General features: G+C 39.4%; 1 protein-coding gene across 1 annotated transcript in view; it reads left to right on the top strand.

Moving 5' to 3' along the window:
* Nucleotides 1-21,888, top strand: part of LOC576637 (sn1-specific diacylglycerol lipase alpha) — a 117,164-nt gene that overhangs the window by 38,292 nt on the left and 56,984 nt on the right. The window contains exon 5 of the mRNA XM_030988248.1: nucleotides 8,410-8,615. Coding sequence (XP_030844108.1) covers nucleotides 8,410-8,615 — 206 coding nt within the window. The remainder of the gene's footprint in view (nucleotides 1-8,409; nucleotides 8,616-21,888) is intronic.

Here is a 21,888-nt window from a genome sequence, read left to right on the forward strand (position 1 = left end):
ATGTACTGCTGTATACCTAGACATTATTGCATGTGCAAGACTTAAGGGGAAGTCCACCCTGGTTGGTTTTTAATAAAAACAGAAAAATGATATAAACAAATTAGTGAAGTTTGAGCAAAGTGTTTAATACTAAAATAGGGAACTTTAATTTTTGAAGTTGCGATCTATGAAACACAAACTGGCAAGTCTGTGGCGTATCTTGCGAGTTCCCCTCCCATTTGCTTCGTACTAAAAATTTATTGAATCACAACTGATCTAGGCAATGAAAAAGGCGGGAGAAACATTGCGTATGGAATGAGTATTAAATTTGCGAGCACCTTAACGTGAAGAAGTCCATTCCAGACAGCAGAATCGATCAATATTTATGCGCCCACACTTCCCATGCGTTTGAAGAACGAAGATGTCTTGATCAAACCGCCGCCTGCTTTGATCGACTGAGGTAATGTTTGAAAGCAATAAGTGCTGCTTTTGCCCCTTTGATGGAGATGTACGTGTCTGTTAATTTAATTAAAGTCCTTGCCTTTTTGTCTTCAAAATGCACACTCTTCCTCTTTCTCTCTCTCGCTCTCTTTCTCTCTCTCTCTCTCTCTCCCTCCCTCCCTCTCTGTTTATTTTTTTTTCTGTAGTTCTTTATTTCTTTCTGTCTCTGCCTGTTGCATGTTTTCTTGAGCCTTTAAAGGGATGACTCATAACAACTTCTATTAATTTAAAAGCTTAATGTTTAACCATTTTGGGTAAATATCCTTTTATAGAAATATCTTTCTCTTGTTCTATCTGAAATTGCTTTGTATACCGGTATTTTCATTCATAGTATACCTTGTACAATCAATTCTGAACTCATTTATTACCACGAAACAGCATCATTCATCACCCACTAGCGCCGCTTGTACACCTATATCAAAATGCAATTACCCAATATCATGAGGCACAATTTGATTATCTCTCAGTATTGCCAATTTAAAGGGGCAGTCCACCCTGATATTCAGTTGGTATTTAGAAGTGGAAAATGAGAGGAACAGGTCAGTGACAGTTTGAGCAAATGCAGATTAAAACTGAGAAAGTTATGAATTTTTGAAGTTGCAATCAATCAAACACAAATTGGCAACTGTGTGACATATCTTGCAAACTCCCTTCCCATTTGCCCTGTACTAAAAACTTAAAAAATATATAGTATCCCTTAATGAAATGTTCAATCATACATTCATTCTAAATATAATTGTTGCAAATATGTTTTGAGACAACTCCTGTATAAAACAAATCTATTCCGTCTCAATAACTAAGAAAATGTAATTTTATAACATTTTCAGTTTGGACAGGAGCTCACAAGAAACATCCCAGTGTAACTTATTTGTGTAGCACTGATGACTACTTTAAAAATTCATAGCTTCCCTATTTCTAATCCGATATAGCTCAAACTGTCACTAATTTGTTTTGTCTCATTTTCCTGCTTTTATTAAAACCAAGTTAATATCACGGAGGACTTCCCCTTTAACAACCCGACTCTTCAAACCTGCCATATGCCTGTATCACCCGAACATGCATGTATGGATGAAATTGTATTTTGTTTGAACTTGCGAATAGTGCAAGCGGGAATATATCAAGTGTACATAACCATATACTTTCCGAGGATTGAACCTATTATACATGGACATATGGTTTGTAACATTCTGATCAGCAAACCAAAAATATCATTAGAGTATACGTTGCTACGGGCCAAATCTAAATTGGTGCTTTCGCTCTTTGTGCCATCTGCCTATAGATAAGGATGTAACTGACATTTTAGTTATAATGATAATAATAATAATGTATGAAACAAATAATATAATGAGCATTTTAAGATCCTATTTTCTGTGTAACATGAACAAGCCTATCATAATCATAATTCCCATTCTACATTTATTTTACAGTTATTGTTCTACATATCTAACATAAAATTTACAATTTTTCATTTTATTGTCACCATATATGCTACAATTATATATCATAAGTAAGTGATGTAATAATAATAGCTCACATTTATAATGCGCCTAATACTACGTTTCTAGGCGCGGAACATATTATTACCCCGGTCATCGGATTCAGGCTTACCCGCACACAAAGTATGCACATTCTCCACTCCCTGGGGAGCATTCCAGCCAGTCGCCATTTTACAAGCGCCACTTGCTAATCAAACCACATTAGCTTTCGCATCCTACCGGGTGCCCATTTTAACACCTGGGTGGAGAGTGGCAAATGTAGACCAATGTCTTGCCAAAGGACATTAGTGCCGCGGCGGGACTTGAACCGCGGACCTTGTGATCCACAGTCCGGTGACATATCCACTCGACCACGACACCTCTTCTTTAATACACGTGTCTATACACTTTGCTGTCATATATGTACATGTTTATATAACATTTAATACATATTTTACACTCATTTCAATCAAGTAAACATTTCACATTGAGGAATTTACATTTAGGAAAGGGAGGCTCGTCTTTTGGTTGTACGACACTTGCTCCATGATAATAATCTACACTGACTGAATTCCTAACTTCATTGCTGGACACCAAACTATATACCTAACCCTATAACCTTTACTCTAAACCTATACTTTTGACCAACAAAAATAAAGCCTAGAGCAATTTCCGCTCGTGGAAAATATTGGAGCTCTGTTCCTGTTCGTAAACAACCTGCAATATATGAAATAAATATACAGCAGTTGTATGACGTAATTATGCGCTTCCTATTGCAAGAACATGGTACGGTAGACCATTTTACGAATGACTGATGACTTGTGTAGAGGCAAGGGGCAGTTGTGGGCAATGCGGCATTCCAGATATGTGTCGGAACCTCTGCCATATGTTTTTGTGTTCATTGCATTCATTTCTTTCATGTTTTGATTGAAACATTACAAGAAAAGATAGATGGATAACAAGAGAGAGAGAATTAGAGAGAGAGAGAGAGAGAGAGAGAGAGAGAGAGAGAGAAGTAGCAATTACTCAAGCATATGAGGTCTCCATTCGTACCTGGGTGGAGAGTGGCAAATGCAGATAAATGCCTTTACAAAGGACGTTAATGCTGGACTGGGATTTGACCCCTCAACCTTATGAATGAAATCTGGAGGATGAACCACTATACCATGACACCTCAACAAACGTGCAAGCTTCCTCATCAGGCCTGTCCTCAGCTCGAGATTGCCAAATAGCCAGCTATTTCTGATTTGGGAAATAAGCCTGAAGTTACAAATCGCGTCTTCATCAGAAACTTGAGCTCAAGAAATTAACTCAAGATATTTTATTCAGCATTCGCGCATAGTGCTAGACTTCAGGCTGGCGAAGACACACCGGACAAATAGCGAGATATTTTGCAAACTAACCCAAGATATCTTGGGATAATTATCTCGACCAAATTTCCCGCTAATTGCAACTGCGGGCTGATGAAGACGCAAATTAGCTGGATAATTTGCGATCGGGATAGTTAAAATAGCGTTTTCTTTTACAATCTCGAGCTGTTGAAGACAAGCCCATCTGAATAGGGTTTAATTTGATGAAATCATTACTGTTTACACAGGCTGTTGTTCTTGCACCCCTTCTAACGCCTCCCGCGGTTGTTATTCCTGTCAGTCGTTGACTATTTATTCGTGAGCCAGGTTCACATGACAATCTGTAAACTTAAAGTTCAGCTCATGGTTTGAAACCTCAAGGTTATCTTGAAGTTCAGGACCAGGGCAGACAGTCTGGGTCTCGGAAATTCAAAGTTTACTCTCTGTTTTAAATCATAGTAAGCAATCTTATGGTTAGGCCTAACATGAAAACTACGAGTAGCAGGAGGTTTTTCACTCAAAGTTATTTGCCACGTGAATGCAACAACTTTGAGGTTTTGTCAGTCTGTAGTAGCAACGACTGCTTGCCCCGCTAGTAGTTATACCATTTCGAGCAGTCAATGTTTAAATGCCTTGTGAACCCGCATGCTTGTCAATGTAACAGGTAACTGGTTCAATCTTTAAGGTTTGGCTAACTGAATGATTAAAACTTTGACGATTCCATGCAAACATGCCTTTTTGTTTTCATTGTGTTGTGGTTTGTTTTCTTACGACTGTGGCATCTTTGCCCGAATGTCAATGCCAACTGAAGCAGGCTGTAAATGTGCTGATTGGAAAATTGTTTCCATTTAGAGCCTGCATGAATACACCTAACGTAATTATGATTGAATTTTAATGAAAGCCAGTCAGTTTCCAACTTAAGAAAGCCTGTAGCGTGTTCTGTTTGCTTGTGTGACATGTGTGTGGGTGTCTCTCTCTCCCTATTCTCTCCTCTGTCTCTCTCCATCTCTTTCTTCATCTCTTTCTTCATCTCTTTCTTCCTCCTTTTCTTGCTCTCTCTCATTCTTTCTTGCTGTTCCCATTATCATTTTGTGTTTAACAACTTCTTTCTCCTTTTTGATGCTTGCTTTAAAGGGGGGACATTATGCAAGTTGATTCATCAATGCAGCATGGACATTTAAAGTTGCATTTATTGAATGATGATTTTGCACACACTCAACTTTAAAAGGCGACAACTTCCTTTTATTTTCACATACATTTTAGAGTGTTCAAAGATTGAGGGAAGGTTGAAGAGGAAGAGAGAGAGAGAGAGAGATAGAGAGAGAGAGAGAGAGAGAGAGAGAAAGAGAGAGAGAGAAAGGTAGAAATAGAGATAGACATAGATATAGAGTTAGAGATAGGAATATGGAGGACAGAAAGAGTGAGGAAAGAGAGAGACTAGCAGATATACATGCTTGATACGCAAAGCTCTGATTTTAAGCTTCCACGTCTTAGTCAGATATGAACACATTAATCCTGTCTCTACATCTATCTGTACAATAAATGTTGTGGCAGAGATTTGAACCTTGTAACCATGGGCTTCATTGTCTATTCAATTATCACCTAGACCACAGCATCTCTCTGCAGAGAACCAGAAGGCATTAACTCCTTGTCTGTCCACAAAAAGGCAGTAACAGCCATGTATTGTCAATAGCATTATAACAGCCTTCTTGCGGGCAGTTGATGAACTTTGAACCTTGAACCTTGAACCTTGAACCTTGAGGTTGAGTTCTGGTAATGATGGAAAAAAAATCTTACAGAATCCAATAAAACTTACACTGAATGTTCAAGATTACAAATAAAAGACATGTGCCAAACAATTTTGGTAGAAAATGTATAGGGGCTGAGTAATGTGCATAGAAAGATAGGAAATCAAGGTAAATACCGGTAGTAGGCTCGACACCATGTGCTTTACACAGGTCCCTATATGCAAATAAGAGTTTTTTTTATTGAAGATGATTTCCAGCAAGTTTTTATGAGGTTGTTTTTATTTTACTGGTTCAAACAATCAATCTACTGCAGGATAATAATCCAGAATGAATTATAGCCATCTTCTCTCGACAAACGATTCTCCTACCAGAGCTCAATATTAGCTTAAAGGGATCGTTTAACAGTGGTAAATCTGAGATACACGGCCCTACGTGTTATCAGTGTCTGTGATATGGTGTAATATTGAAGCCCTAAAAAAAATGCGCTTCAAAATGATCAAGAAGTGCCTCAAAAAAGTAAAAATCTTTGAGTGACCGGTTTTACCATACTCGTTTTCCCCAATAGACTGTAGTGTTATGAAAACCGTCAGGCGAACGGTTTTCAAAATTTGTAATTCCAATCATAAATATCTTGATAATCAGACAGGCGATTGGCTTGTAAAAGTCATGGGGTTCCTGACTGACCTAAAGGTTTATAATTATCATTGCATCATGAGCTAAATCCAGAATTTTATTTCAGAATCTGAGACAAAGTTACCGGATCCCTTTAAACTGGGATGGGATGTGTTGTGACAGCAGGTGATGGTGCAGACAACTGTATTCATGTAAACATGAAGTACATGAGCTAGTGCCGTTCTCGCCTTTAGCAGACACTCTATGAAGAATTTAATTCCAAAAGGAGCTAAATCCACTTTTGATGAAAATTGAGTAATTGATATCAGAACATTGTTTAGTTCAGTACCCATCTTTCAACAAAAGTATTTACCTAAATTTTGGGATCAATTATGAAAAGTGCACCTTCTAATATCACTTTTCCATAGATGCCTGTACAAAATCTGGTAAACAATTTTTTTTTTCTCAAGTTACAAAAATGGATTTAGCTCCTTTTGGAATTAAACTCATCATATCAACTATGAGGCTGTGTTGCGTAGCTGATTTTACGGGTCATCCAACACCTTCTCTTGTGACAATTGCTCCAGGCTTTATTTCTTTGAAAGTACAGACTTGGGGATCATGGTTGCGATGAATAATTATGATAATAATAGTAATATGTCTTGTTTACCCATGGTAGGCTCATCAGTATTAATAAGTTGTTCTCCCCGAGGGCCCTGCAATCTTGTTATTACCCCGGCTCTGGTCGAGCTACCGTGATTAGGCGCTCAAGCATTCAAGTAATTTCTTCATACTGGGTACTACACCTGGGTGCAGAGTGGCAAATGTAGATTAATGTCTTGCCAAAGGACATTAGTGCTGTAGCGGGACTCAAAGCGTGGCCCATGTGATACAGCGACATATCCATGAGAGACGAAGACACTTCTATTTAATTGAGCTCGAGGTTAGGTTTAGAGTTAGGAATATGGTTAGTTATGCTTAGTTCTGGGTCCATGGATGAAGTAAAGAGTTCAGGTAGTTTGGGAAATTAACAGTGGAGGGATTGTTGCAGGAGCAAGTGTTATTCATCCAATTTCATATATCATAACAAATCTAACCTACATGTAAATATCTAAATATGAGAGCGTTGATGTTTGTGTGTGTGTGTAATTGGGGTTTTAACAGACGTGTATCAATCAGAAATGATTATTTACGTTTGAAGACCGACCTTTTAACGTCACCATCCATAACACGTGACAGAGGGTTAAAGCCCCTCTGCACTAGTTTGGCATGGAGGGATTAGACCTCCCCACAAGGTCACTGGCAGGTGGTAATCTCATCAGCTCTCAATTAACAGAAGAAAAAGGGCATCATGGGGGATCAACGGGTACCGCTTAGGCATTGTTAGCTGTATAGAGGGCGCAAGTAGCTATAAGTAGTGCAGTGGGGCTTTAAAGTTGCATGCCCTGTTAATTCAATACAAGATCATGACAGGTGCAAGAAGACGCTACATCATCTGCCTGAATGCCAGCGAAGGAAATCGTATTGTTCATGTTTCGCCTGACACATACACATAAGAGTTAAAGGGATGTCACCTTGATGAGCAATATGAGTAACTACAATGTAATGCCTGTCTGACTACCAGACAATGATGCCATATATTATAAAGTCATGATATTTAATTACACAGGTATGAATAATCACAGAACACATTGAAATTCGCATTAGATGTTAGCAGCTACATAAAAATGTTTTCTCTATTCCAATTTGGTAGAAAATGTGTATTTACAAGCCATGAAATGTGACAAGTGTGTGTGAGTCTCTCTCTCTCTCTCTCGCTCCATCTCTCTCCCCTCTCTCTCTCCCTGTCTCTCGTTTACTCTCATTCTTGCTCTCTCCCTTTCTCTCAGTCTTTCACTCTCTCTCTACCTCTCACCCTCTCATTGTTTCTCTCTCTCTCTCTCTCTCTCTCTCTCTCTCACACACCCTCTTTCTTGCTATCTCTCTCACCCTCTTTCTTGCTATCTCTCCGTGTTTATCTCTCCCCCCTCTCTCTCTCTCTCTCTTTCTAATATGAGCCTCTTTTGGGAGTCCTTCCATCTAACTCTGATAAGAATGTACTGATCTTGCCTAAAAAGCTGTTATATGCAGCTTATTTTTAAGCCACTATATCTAACTTAGATATGAAAGTATTGATGCTGCCTTCTACATTGTAATCCAATAAAAGATCATGACAGCTCTTCCAAGCATGGCTGAGCACTGAATGATTCATTGTAACGCAAACCTGTCACAACGGTCGGACATACGACTTGATAAACACCCCCATTATTTATCTTTCATCTCTCTCTTTCTGTCTGTCTGTCTCTCTCTCTCTTTCTCTCTTTCTCATCCTCTTTCTTGCTATCTCTTAGTTTCTCTCTCTCTCTCTCTCTCTGTAATATGAGGGTCTTCTAAAGCATGGCTGAGCACTGGATGATTCATTGCAATGCAAACCCTGTCACAATGGTCAGACATACGACTTGATAAACACCCCTATTATTTATCTTTCATCCGCTCTCTCTCTCTCTCTCTCTCTCACCCTCTTTCTTGCTATCTCTCAGTGTTTGTCTCTCTCTCTCTCTCTCTTTGTAATATGAGGGTCTTCCAAGCATGGCTGAGCACTGGATGTTTCACTGCATTGCTAACCTTGTCACAATGGTCAGACATACGACTTGATAAACACCCCCATTATTTATCTTCCATCTCTCTCTCTCTCTCTCTTTACAGGGCCATCATCCTGATATGTATCATCTCGCAGCAGTACACCTCCCAAGACTGTGCCAAGCATCTCTTCATCAGTATCATAGGCTACCTGGTCCTCCTGGGCTGCTCCATTATCACAGAAGGGGTGATCGTTTTCCTCAGCCTGAGAGGGACCATTCTCTATGTCAGACCAAGACATCATATCAAAACAGTACTCTACATCAAAGGAAGTAAGTGGATAATGTCTTCTACTGTTTCATTCCTTCGGAGTCAGAAGGGCATTAATTTGTATCAGTTTACACTGATTCAAAAATAAGGATGTTGAAGCCTCACTGTCCTACTTGTAGCTACCTGCTCCCTCTATATAGAAAACTTCTCCAATCGGTGCCTGTTGGTCCCCCATGATCCTCTTTTTCTTATGTTAGTTGAGAGCTGAGTTGATGAGAAGGCCACCTGTCAGTGACTTAGCTGTGTGGTCTAAACCCTTCTGGCCCAGTAGTGTTGACGGTCTTTAAGAATTTTTGAATTTGCAATCCATCAGACACAAATTGCCAACTCTGTGACTTACAATGTACCTTACAAGTCCCCCCCCCCCAATCTTCTCTACATAAAAAAAAAAAAAAAAAAATTTTGTTACTCTAGTAAGGAAATTTTCAATCATAAAGGTACCCAAGATATAGGTCATTATCATTACAAAATGTTTCTCATACACTTTCAAAAATTCATAACTTTTTGATTGGATCAGAATTTGCTCAAACCTTCAATAATCTGTTTATCTTAGCGTTCTGCTCCTATGAAAATCTACTAAATACAGTGAAACCTGTCTATAAAGACCACCCTAGGGAGATACGAAGAGTGGTCTTTATTGGCAGGTGGTCTTTATGTACGAATCCTTTAGTACATTTTTCAAATGAGAAGCCATTTTCAAGTGAAACTAAAAATGTGGTCTTTCTATACAGGTGGTCACTGAAGCAGGTTTGACTGCATCGGGATAGACTTTGCCTTTAATTCTGAGTTTTTCTGTGCTTATAGTCTTCAACTTGTCAACTTTCTAAAAACTAGTTTTTGAGAAGAGAGATTAAACGTCCGGCTGGCGGATGATGATACGTTAGCCTCTTTGGAGAAAAACAAACTTGGAATTGATTGTGATTTCCTGCGATCTCTCCCAAATCTTGTATCGACCAATCAGAAACAAGGACTTGGAGTACATGCGCTCTAATTTCGCTCTTCCGTTGGCAGCTGAAATGGATGTTTGCCTCTGGCGCTTCAAGGGTTAATAAAGATAAAATTGAGTAGGGCCCCTACATGTCATGCAATTACACAGTAAAAAGAAATTGTCTAGAGGCGTTTGGTAAAGTTCGATTATCTAGTACTAGTACCGGTATACTGTATATGTACTATGGTTTAAACTTCCAGATTTACTTCATATTTGTAATGTTATTATGTCTATCTTATGTACTTTTGATGTTGTTATCTGCTAAGATATTCTGTCTTTTATCTTTGTATAGTATGATGATGATGGAAATAAATGTCAATGCAATAAATGTACCCAACAACCGATGTATGAAGTTTTGGAAAATCATCAAAATGAAAAGAAAGTGAGCCAATGTAAAATAGACCCCTCTAATGTACAAATGGTCTGGTCCAATTTACCTGATGCTTTTTGAAAATCCTACGGCAATTCTACAAAACGTCGCCTGATCTTCCATTTTCATTTCACGTAACGCAACCACCCGACCGGCCACGATGACCCAATCATTTGAAATATGTTTAAAAAAGAATTAGACAGCTCACAAATGATTTCATCTTTACCAAGGCCCCATTTCACAAAAATTGTCATCAGTGACAAGTGCTAGTTTTTGTTATAAGCTAGTGAAATCCTTGCTTCTGATTGGTTATCAGCACATTTGTCAATGATATTTGTTGTTTGTCAGTGAAAAAAGGCTCTGTGAAACCTAACCTTCTCTTTCACAAAAGGTCATGTGCTTCCTTTATACATGTACGTGCGACGGATCACGTAAACTAGAACATTATACACTCGAGTGACATGTTTGCTTGACATTATTAAAAAGTCATCTCTCATCTCATGACGCAAGGTATTCCAGAGTGCTAGGCAGCAGTTAGCCATACACATTTACCCCCCCCCCCCACCCACCCCTTTCCTCCTAGTCTATTCAGAGCCAAAAGGGCATTAAAGATAAACTCCAGTTCTGGTAAAAAAAAAGAAAATTAATTCTCACAGAATCAAACGAAACTTACACTGAATATTCAAGATTACAAATAAATGACATGTGCCAAACAATTTTGGAAGAAAATGTATACTGGCTGAGTAATGAGCATAGAAAGATAAGGAAATCAAGGTAGTACTAGCCCCGACACCATGTTTGTTGTCCCATATATAGCTTTCTGTGTACAGTGCTTGTTACTTTACCAAGACTCGGCCAAATTTATGATGATTTCGATGACTCCAGAACCTTGCAGTGCACACCAATACTTACATGCTACATGATCAACTGTTTCTGATCCTTTCCACACCTTTTCTTTTACAATGCAATTGCATTACCAGAACTCACCTTTATCTTTAACTCTGTGTTGCAGTTTATGAGTTATGCCCTTCTGGCTGGCTACATACAATATGCTCCTACAACAAGTTTCATGAAAGATGGAAGGTTGGGGGTAGGGTTTCACTTGGATTTTATGTTAGGTGTAATGTTAGGGTTATGTGCAGTGTATAATCAAGGTTTGAAAATTGGTTAGTGGACTGCGGAGCAATTATTGCAGGAATACATTTTAAGAAGCAAATTATGCAAAATCTAGATAAAGTGTCATAATTACCTTCATTTATTTTGGACTATAAAAGGAAATTTTTTAAATTTGAATGGTGGTGGTTATTTTACCTGACTGCTAAGAAAGCATGAATGCTTGTAAGTACGCAACCAGACGGCCAACGGCTTTAGGTCCTCTCCGAGGGACCTGGTAATGAGGATTAATGCCTTACCTAAGGGCACTGGCGCAAATCGCCTTGGTTTCGAACCCGGGTCACCGGATTACGAGACCACTGCTCTACCGACTGAGCTATCGCATCTGTCAAGAGGAATGATCAAATTCATTTTCTCAAACTAATTCTTTCATTCAGATATGTCACAAAAAGCACTTTCATTTACAAATATCACTAATTCTTACACATTTTGTGTTCCAGATGCATCTTTTCATGCCATTACATTTCACCAAGCTACCTTAGTTCATTTAAACTGCGAGCGACAAGGACTTTTGCCTGTAAACTAGCTTTGCATTGTATCTATTTGGGTCAGGGCTTTCAAGAACAATTAGCATGGCCTAGCTAGCTTTCAGCCCCCAAACAACGTTTCAATTATTGCACCTGTCATTTAGCTGTTATTTGAATACGGTAGAGGCTGGATCGATGCATTCATCTCTGGACTTAGATTTAGGGGCTCTGCAAGATTTGTATAATTTGCATCTTTCTTTGCTTATTTCTTCACCTGTTGATCAATACATGTTGGGGGCTCCAAAAAGACCAATGTTATTGTGTTTCATTATTTTCCTATATTTATATTAGAAAAATGTACTAGTGTATTATTATAGCTAGTGTAACTGGCAAGAATTGTTTTGTTTTGCAGTGATTTTACACTAATGCCAGAATTTATAAACAGGATTGATTTCAACCTCAGGTTTAAAATTCCATAAGCATAGTCCACTCATGTCCAGTGGGCGGTCAGTAATGCCCTTATTTTAGTCCATAGTGGAATTAAAGTATGAGTTTACACTATGGTAGGAATCAAATCGTCACAAATTCAGGTCAGAGAGTTCCTTTAAAGCCCCACTGTACTACTTGCTCCCTCTATTCAGAAAACAAGGTTTGTATCAGTGACCATTGGTCCCCATGATCCTCTTTTTCTTATGTTAATTGAGAGCTGATTTGATGAGATAACCACCTGTCAGTGACCATGCAGGGAGGTCTAATCCCTCCTGGCCAAACTATAGGAGATAGGCTTTAAAGAGGCATAGGAGTGGGCTCTCATGGGGAATTCAATTCAATTCAATTCAAATGAGGTTTTATTCAAGTCTTGTCAAAAAGTTTAAAGACTAAAAATGCAAGTTTACATCAAACATACAATCTTATAAAAAAGCATTCAAAAACATATAGCAAATGGGAACAAAAATATATAAATAAATGAATGAATGTTTACATCAAAACATCAAAGCAGTAACAACAAAAAAACAAAAAAAAGATACACAAAAAATATTGACACTATTCGAGGTATTTACCCAATAAATAAGGTGTTGTCAATCACCAGGATTATCCTTTAATTCTACGACCGAACGATCTCATGTAAGAATTTGCTTTTATCATCTATTCCCCCAAGTCTGGAGTCAGAGAATTTGGCTCTCTGCACATGGAAACTGATGACACAGATACCATAATGTCTGGTAGCCAGCCAGGCGTTAACTCATAATTCATCAAGTCGGCACCCTATTGTCACGTAGCAGACAAATGCAGACAACATACCTGTAAGTGTCAAGGATAACATCAACAATAGGATTTCCTACTCTGTATTTATAACACAGTATTCCAGGCAGAAGAAAAAAAAACGTGAAGTTGGATTCTCGTTGCTTGATTACAGTGTGAGAGAGACTTTCTGGAAACAATTTGGAAAGGGTGGTATCGTAGGTTTGATATACATTATACTGTGAGGTTTCAGAACGATCCAAATAAAGAAATGGAAAAAAACTTGCTAAAAGTCTCACAAAATGCACATATAACTGGGTACATGTGACAACACACATGTGGCATGAGAGATTGGTCCAACTTTTTGTGCTATTTCTTGACTTTTTTTTTTACTATTTCTTGACATATTTGGAATTTGAGGGTGTTTGAAGAGAAAAGCTTCTCAGGAGACATATCTACAAAGCTATTTCCTCCAAACTTAAATTATTTTTTATCTTTACCAGAATGCAAACTTCTCTTTCAACTTGTATCGTGTGACACCATTTGTCTTTTGTCAGATGATATCAAATGCAGCTTTATGTAGTGGGGACAACTTATATACAATAACATTTCTTTTACTGGCTTTGAAGTAAAAGATGTAGCATCTTCATGCACCTGTCATGATCTGTTATAAAATGGGTTCAAGAATGTAGCCAATGAGAAGCGTCGAAATGGATCACATGTGCATGCATTAATTTTTACCATATGCACGGAGAGTGCATTTTGGTGATAACAACCATGCAAAAAAGGTGCAATAAAAAGTCATAATGCACGCCAAATTTTATGCATTGGATATTTATGAGAAGTCACTCCATGCACTACACAGTTTGTTTATAAGGCCACTGCTGCCGCGATCGTCTGAACTGTGTGTGCGCAAGTTGAATTTGTTATGAAGGTTGCGGGGAGACATCGTCTTGCTAAGATTTGATAGAAGACCCACTTTATAAAACAAATAATTCACAGGTTTTTGTTCGTCATGTATGCGCGGCCTCATACACTCACACCTGTGTATTGTTTGTATTGAACTTGCGGGCAGGGTCAATACTTTCATATCTGGGTTAGATTTAGTAGCTTAAAGTCAGCTATGTAATACAGCCCTTAAACATACTGTCCCGAAGAGCAATAAAGGTGTTAGCTCATGAACTTTATGTTTACATTTACAATAAGCTTTTCTTTACTGGCTTTGAAGGAGAAGATGTAGTGTCTTTAATGCAGGACAGGATCAATGTATTCATATCTGAGTTAGATTTGATGGTGGCGTAAAATTTGTTGTAAAACACTTTCTCCTGCGACAAATGCTCCTTGTTAATTTCCAACACTAACTGTTTCTTAAATTCCACTCTGGACCCAACACTGCATATGTAACCCTTCTGGTTCCCCGTAGTTAGGTATCATGGTCTAGTGGACACTTTTATAGACTATGAAGCTAAAGGTACAGTGTTCAAATCCCCACTACTTCACTGATGATTCCTTAAGCCCAAACTTGGAACAAGGCGATGTTGACAACACTTTTTAAAGACCCTGGTGCTCCTTCACCTGTGGCAGAATTATGATGAATAGGGTATCATTGGACACAAAAAAAGTTAGTTTCCATCATGAAACCAAGTTCAAAGTCATAAATAGTAAGGGCTTCTTAATTGAGAGCTACCAAAGTTTGTATACGCACTGTATATTAATACAGATTGTATCACATTTAATGCCTTCTTGATGTTGCCATTTTGAGCAAGTACATGTGAGCTACGACTCGTAAGGATTTCTGCACAGTTCGGCCTAGTACTGCAGCTGTTTGCTTTCCTCCTACATTAGCTTCACAACACACCACCCCTTAGGCGGTGTGTGGGGGTTCTATATATGCTAAATGCCGACTCTTCTCCTTCAACTTTTCCGCTGCCTTTCTCTCAATTCCCCTTCCTCTGCAGTAGCTATCCAACATCCTCACTTCCAGGCAAAATATGCAGGGGCAGATCCAGGATTTTGTAAGGGGGAGGGGGAGGGTGGGTTGCCCATTTCTGAAAAAATATCTTATTGAAGAAAAAAAACACAACATTTTAATGTATTTAAGGAGTGTAAGTTTGTATGTAAAAAGGGGCGTGCAGGGACTTGTCCCCCCCTCCCCACCTCTCCAATCAGGCAGTTAAAAAGACAGATCACCTGTTCTATATTCTGTCATTATCTCTGTTGTCTCCCTTATTATCTCTCTCTCTCTCTCTCTCTCTTTCTGTCTTTCTCCCTTGTGCTCCTATGTATCTACATCTCTCCCTCCTATTTCCCTTCTCTCTCTCTCTCTCTCTCTCTGAGTGATACATACTTTCTCTTTTCCTCTTTTGCTCTCTTTTCTTCCCTTTCTTCATCTGGCTGTCTCCTTGTTTGCCCTTTATCTTTGTATCCCTCCTTTAAGTACGTCTTTTTCTCGCTTTCTGTTTTCTGACTCCCTCTTCCTTGTTTCTCTCTCCCTCTCCCACTCTCTTCATTATCTCTCCCCCTCTCTATCTTTCCACTTGGATGTCTCCCCTCTCTTTTTTGCCCCATCTCAATATTCCTCCTCATCTCTCTCCACCATCTCACTCTTTCTCTCTTTCTTCCTCTTTTCATCTAAGTGTCTCTCCTCTTTTCTCTTCCCCATATCTGTATCTCATCTGTGCAACACTCTCTTTTTCGCTTTCTCTCTCTCCCTTACTCTCTCCCACCCTCCCTTTCTCCCTCCCTTCCTCTCTCCTTCACTCCCTCCCTCCCCTCTCCCCTCCTCCCTCCCTCCCTCCCTCCCTCCCTCTCTCCCCTCCTCCCTCCCTCTCTCCCCTCTCTCTCTCCCCTCCCTCTCTCTCCCCTCCCTCTCTCTCCCCTCCCTCTCTCTCCCCTTCCTCTCTCTCCCCTCCCTCTCTCCCCTCCTCTATTTTACCCATCTCTCTTCTTCGATCTCCTTTCTTACTCTTGCCTGCATCCTGGGAGATGAGATGAGATGAGGTGAGGAGGGTCAGGAGTGGAGGATAGCATCTTTACTTTCTCCCTTCCTCCCTCCCTCCCCCTCTCTCTCCCCTTCACTCTATCTTATCCCTCTCTCTTCTTCCATCTCCCTTCCATCTCCCTTCTCACTCCTCCCTGCATCCTGGGCGATGAGATGAGATGAGATGAGGTGAGGAGGGTCAGGAGTGGAGGATAGCATCTTTACTTTCTCCCCTCCCCCTCTCTCCTCTCTCTCCCCCTCACTCTATCTTATCCCTCTCTATCTTACCCCTCTCTATCTTACCCCTCTCTATCTTACCCCTCTCTATCTTACCCCTCTCTATCTTACCCCTCTCTATCTTACCCCTCTCTCTCTCTCTCTCTTTCTCTCTCTCTCTCCCTTCTTCCATCTCCCTTCTTCCATCTCACTCTTCCCTACTCTCCCTTCTTACTCTTGCCTGCATCCTGGGGAATGAGATGAGATGAGGTGAGGAGGGTCAGGAGTGGAGGATAGCATCTTTACTTTTTTTTTACTTTCTCCCCTCCTCCCTCCCTCCCTCCCTCTCTCCCCCTTCCTCTATATTACCTCTCACTCTTCTTCCACCTCCTTCCCTTCCTCCCTCCCTTCCACTCTCCCCCTCCCCTCTCTCTCTTGTCTTCCATCTGCCTTGTCACTCTTCCTTGCATCCTGGGAGATGAGATGAGATGAGATGAGGAAGGTCAGGAGTGGAGGATAGCATCTTTACTTTGGAGGACTCCTGGGGATATCAGGTGTCTGCAAAACAACCGTTTCTAGCAACTCCAACGTCACATTCCCAGCTTTCTAGTAGACATGATAAACAATATGGCATGAAGAATTTCAGGTTAATTCCTGTTCTTGAAGGCTGTGCCACCAAGAAGTAGTAGTATTTGTAGTAGTAGAAGTAGTAGTAGTAGAAATAGTTGTAGCAGTAGTAGTTGTTAATGAAGTAGTAATAGTAGTAATAATAGTAATAGTAATAATAGTAGTAATCGTAATAATAGTAGTAATAGTAATAATAGTAGTTATAATAGAAGAAGATGATGAAGATGAAGATGAAGATGAATGTGAAGATGAATGTGAAGATGAATGTGAAGATGAATGTGAAGGAGCAGAAGGAGCAGAAGGAGAAGAAGAAGGAGAAGAAGAAGAAGAAGAAGAAGAAGAAGAAGAAGAAGAAGAAGGAGAAGAAGGAGGAGGAGGAGGAGGAGGAGGAGGAAGAGGAAGAGGAAGAGGAAGAGGAAGAGGAAGAGGAAGAGGAAGAGGAAGAGGAAGAGGAAGAGGAAGAGGAAGAGGAAGAGGAAGAGGAAGAGGAAGAGGAAGAAGAAGAAGAAGAAGAAGAAGAAGAAGAAGAAGAAGAAGAAGAAGAAGAAAAGGAAAAGGAGGAGAAGTGATGTTGGTATTTGATAGCTAGTTTAGCATAAGGGTACTCTGCCACAACTGATATCCCTGCCAGATGCTATCCAAGATTAATATTCTTTTTGGGCGGATAGACACATACTTCAAGCATTTAATTAGGGACTGCCACAATGTTAGGAGCACATAGTACTTGTCAACTGTGTGACAAACGTTGAGTGTAAGTGTTTGTTTGATTAGTTAATCAAAGCAGGAAACAGGTTGACAACTAGGGGATGCCGACCTGTCATTAGTGAGTTAATATCTACCTCTGATGATGTCATACATGTTGGTACAGCTAACATGGGAGAGATGCTCTGGCAATCATGCATTTATTTCATCAAAGATATAGATGAGGCTAGGTTTCAGGTTGCAAGAGGCTTTGAGGTCAAATTTAGGGTCAGGGTTAGGATTTCCATAGGTAAATAGATTAAAATCTCTATATGGTACTGAATATAAGGATTCAATATTTCTGGGTCTCTTCCCAGGCAAAATGGCTACATGCAACTGGAATCCCTCTAAGGTATAAATCAAGATTTAAATTTCTTTGGATATGCAGTACAAACTTTATGTCAGTCATGAAACATTAAAGCTCATCTGTACTAGTTTGCAGGAGGGATTAGACCACCCTGCAAGGTCACCGACAGGTGGTTATCTCATCAAATCAGTTCTCAATTAACATAAAAAAGGGGATCTTGGGGATCCATGGTCACCGATTAGGCATTGTTTGCTATATAGAGGGCACAAGTAGCTATAATTAGTGCAGTGGGGCTTTAAGGGATGCCAACCCTCCATTAGTGGGTTAATATCTACCTCTGATTATGCCACGCATGTTGATATAGCTTATATTGATATGCTCCTATATTTGCCCTTGTGATTATTGCTCTGGGCTTTCTTTGGTGAAAGTTATAGGGTTAGGGTTATGATTGGGTGCTATGTCGGGATGGAGTTGGGGTTAGGGTAAGGTATAGTGTTTGATTCAGGATTCATATTTGCAATTCAATTCAATTCAATTAAATGACAGTAGAGCAATTGTTGTTCAAACATATGATTTACTATCTACTTCAGATGTCATAAATGATGCATTCAATACTTCTTGGTTTCTGTTAATGCAAGGGTATATAAACCGACTAGTTTCCCTGAAAGGGTTTAACCCAAGATTTACAGTTCGTTTGATAGACATTTATACCTCTTATCAACCATTTAGGGATGATGGCCTGTAATTAGTGCTTTACTATCTGTTTCTGAAGTCATGTATGTGTGACATCCAATACTTCTGGGTTTCTGTTTAAAAAAAGAATACAAGTGTATAACCAACTAGTATTCCTTGACAGGTTAAACCAAAGATTTACAGTTCTTTTGATAGACATTTATACCTCTTATCAACCATTTAGGGATGACAGCCTGTAATTAGTGATTTACTATCTGTTTCTGAAGTCGTGTATGTGTGACATCCAATACTTCTGGGTTTCTGTTAAAAAAGAATGCAAGTGTATAACCAACTCATATCCCTGGAAGGTTTAACCCAATATTTACAGTTCTTTTGATAGCCATATAATACTTGAATACCTCTTATCAACCATTTAGGGATGACAGCCTGACGTTAGTGATTTACTATCTAATTCTGATATCATATATGATGACAAAGCTTACATGGAGGTTCTCTGGTTGCTGCTCTGGCAACAATTGCTGTAGAATTTTTGTTGATTCTTTTCTTCTTTTCGTCACAAATACAGGGTTATGCTTAGCTAGATGTCATTTAGTTTTAATTTAGGGTTATGTTCAGGGTTAGGTTTAGGGTAAGGGTTAGGGTTGGGGTTAGGGTTTGGGTTAGGGTTTGGGTTAGGGTTAGGGTTAGGGTTGGGGTTAGGGTTTGGGTTAGGGTTTGGGTTAGGATAAGCTAGTGGCTATTGTTATATTCGGGCTTGATGTTAGGAATTGTTTGATGTAGGTGGTGTATGATATTGACCACGTTGTAGGTGTTACATGAACAACATCAGGGGATTGAATGATTTCAGTGTCTCTTTTCATGCTGCAAAGTTAAAACCATAAGATGTATTTCAATTTGTTGTAGTTCTTTAGTTCTTTAGATATATGCATACATATACATACTTGATGCTTGTTTATAGTTCTTAAGTTCTTTGGATATAACATCTGTTTTGAGCCAGAGAGCATTAATTTATATAACTATGTGTTTAAGTATTTTTTGAGTAAAAGCCCTTGTGTCCAAACAGACATAATACTCATATTTCTTAAACACATACATGTAGTTAAATCAGATAATTCCCTCCTGGCTCCAAACAGACATTACATATATGTACTTTTTGCCTATAATAGCCATTTAGGGAGCCAACCTACCATTAGTGAGTTAATATCTACCCCTGATCATGTCACGTAAGTTGACACAGCTTTAGACGGATGACGAGTCGTGTTTGTATAAACAATGTCTGTTGGGTTTCTCTGACCGTTCCTTTCATGTTGATAGTGATACATGGGCTTGCGTATAGCATTCATGGTTTCCAGGGCAACCAGCATGCTAGCTACCACTGATCATGTCGTGTATGTTGATACAGCTTTAGACGGATGATGAGTCGTGTTTGTGTAAACAATGTCTGTTGGGTTTCTCTGATGGTTCCTTTATTGTTGAAATTGTCTTTCATTGTCTAGAGTACGCAATTCATGGTTTCCCAGGGCAACTAGTCTTCCTAATAGCTCCCATAGAATGTGGAATATATGTTAAAATGTTCTGATGGGTTTCGCTGACCGTTCCTTTAAGGTTGATACATGGGATAGAGTACACAGTTCATGGTTTCCCAGGGCAACCAGTCAGCATGCTAGCTACCTCAGAAGGTGGAAAACATGTAAACAAGATCTGTTTGGTTTCGCTGACCGTTCCTTTAAGGTTGATCCATGGGCTAGATAGAGTACACAATCTGAGGTTTCCCAGGCAACCAGCCTGCCTGATAGCTACCTCGAAATGTGGAATATATTTAAACAAGGTCTGATGTGTTTCGCTGACCATTCCTTTAATGTTGATACATTGGGTACACAATTCATGGTTTCCCAGGGCAACCAGCCCGCCTAATAGCTACCTCAGAATGTGGCATAAATGTAAACAAGTTCTGTTTGGTTTCTCTGACCGTTCCTTTAAAAACGTTTATGCGTCGGTATATAGTTGTTAGTGAAGTAGGCAACTTAGCGAACACTGAGCCAATGGTATTACGCTCCGCGTACAGACGTACGCATAAAAGGACACTAGTACGCACAGAAGCGTAATACTCGTTGGCTCAGTGTGCTGCCCTCTATATACCCACGCATGAGCAACTTTAATGTTGATACATTGGCTAGATAGGATACACAATTCATGGTTTCCCAGGGCAACCGGCGCCCTAGCTACCTCAGAATGTAGAAGGGTTTATCTCTTGTCAGGCAATTCATAAAGGAACAGAAACCCCAAAGCCAAGGCTTACTTTGAATCGTTTGGTCATCGCATCAGGTCAGGTAGCCGTGTTACCCGACCTTTTGTGAAAACAATACCCTTTATTCACGAAATATGTAGGCTGATGTTTGTGAAATTAACCCCTCTCTTCTTCAATTGGTCTGGTTACAATTACCGGACACCTTGTGAAAACCCTTCAGAAAATCTCTGAAAGGTTGCATCCTTTACGTGCATTCGCACATGATCTTCTGTTTTCGTTTTATGAAAGGTCATGTAACGCGACTCCCCGACCAGACATGATGACCTGATAAATAGAAGTAAGCCAAAGCCAATTAGAGATCCCAACACCCTCGCCAAATTTCACTTTTATAATACTGAACCTAACATTGTAATCCAGACTCTCTCCTTCGAAGAGAAGGTGGAGTTTTGAGCCTCCATAAACTTTACGGATATTAGGAATGATATTAAGTTGTAAACGGCATATTGTTTCCCCAATTCAATACTTTTATATCCCTTATACATGGTTTGGCAACATAATGCCCCAACCATCATTTTCTTTTTCAGACTTTCCATTTAAAAACATTCACACAGTTAATAAATATGGTATAGTTCTCCTTGTCTGAAAGGGTACGGGTCATTTAATTAATGAGGAGACAAGTCTCCTTCTGAGAATGCATTAAAGCAAATGTGACTTCCCAAGGGAAAGGAATTATGCTGTATCTGAAGGGGGGGGGGGTGGGGTTTAAGGCAATTTGCAAATTAAAGAAATCAATCCATGAGATGGTTGTTACGGGTTGGGCCAATCCCAAAACCGTCATAATAGTACAAGTACATCTTATTGACATGAATTGTATTTAACATTTAAGCATGTCTTGATTGGATTTTGTTGGACTTTTATTTATGACGGCGACATGAAAGGACACTCAGAGTTTTGATATGCATGCCTCTTCTTAGCTCCCCCAGTGGTAGTGCAATTTAAGTAAGAGCTCTGATATCTTTCTTAAAGGGGAAGTCCACCCTGAAATTAAGTTAGTTTTAATAGGAGTAGAAAAATGAGAGAAACAAGTCAGTGAAAGTTTGAGCAAATTCCGATTAAAAATAAGGAAGTTAGGATTTTTGAAGTTGTGATCAATCAAACACAAATTGGCAACTCTATGACGTATCATGCGAGCTCAACTTCCATTTGCTCAGTACTAAAATTTT

Source organism: Strongylocentrotus purpuratus, unplaced genomic scaffold (assembly GCF_000002235.5).
Source record: "Strongylocentrotus purpuratus isolate Spur 01 unplaced genomic scaffold, Spur_5.0 spur5_scaffold_17, whole genome shotgun sequence".
Classification (NCBI taxonomy): Eukaryota; Metazoa; Echinodermata; class Echinoidea; order Camarodonta; family Strongylocentrotidae; genus Strongylocentrotus; species Strongylocentrotus purpuratus.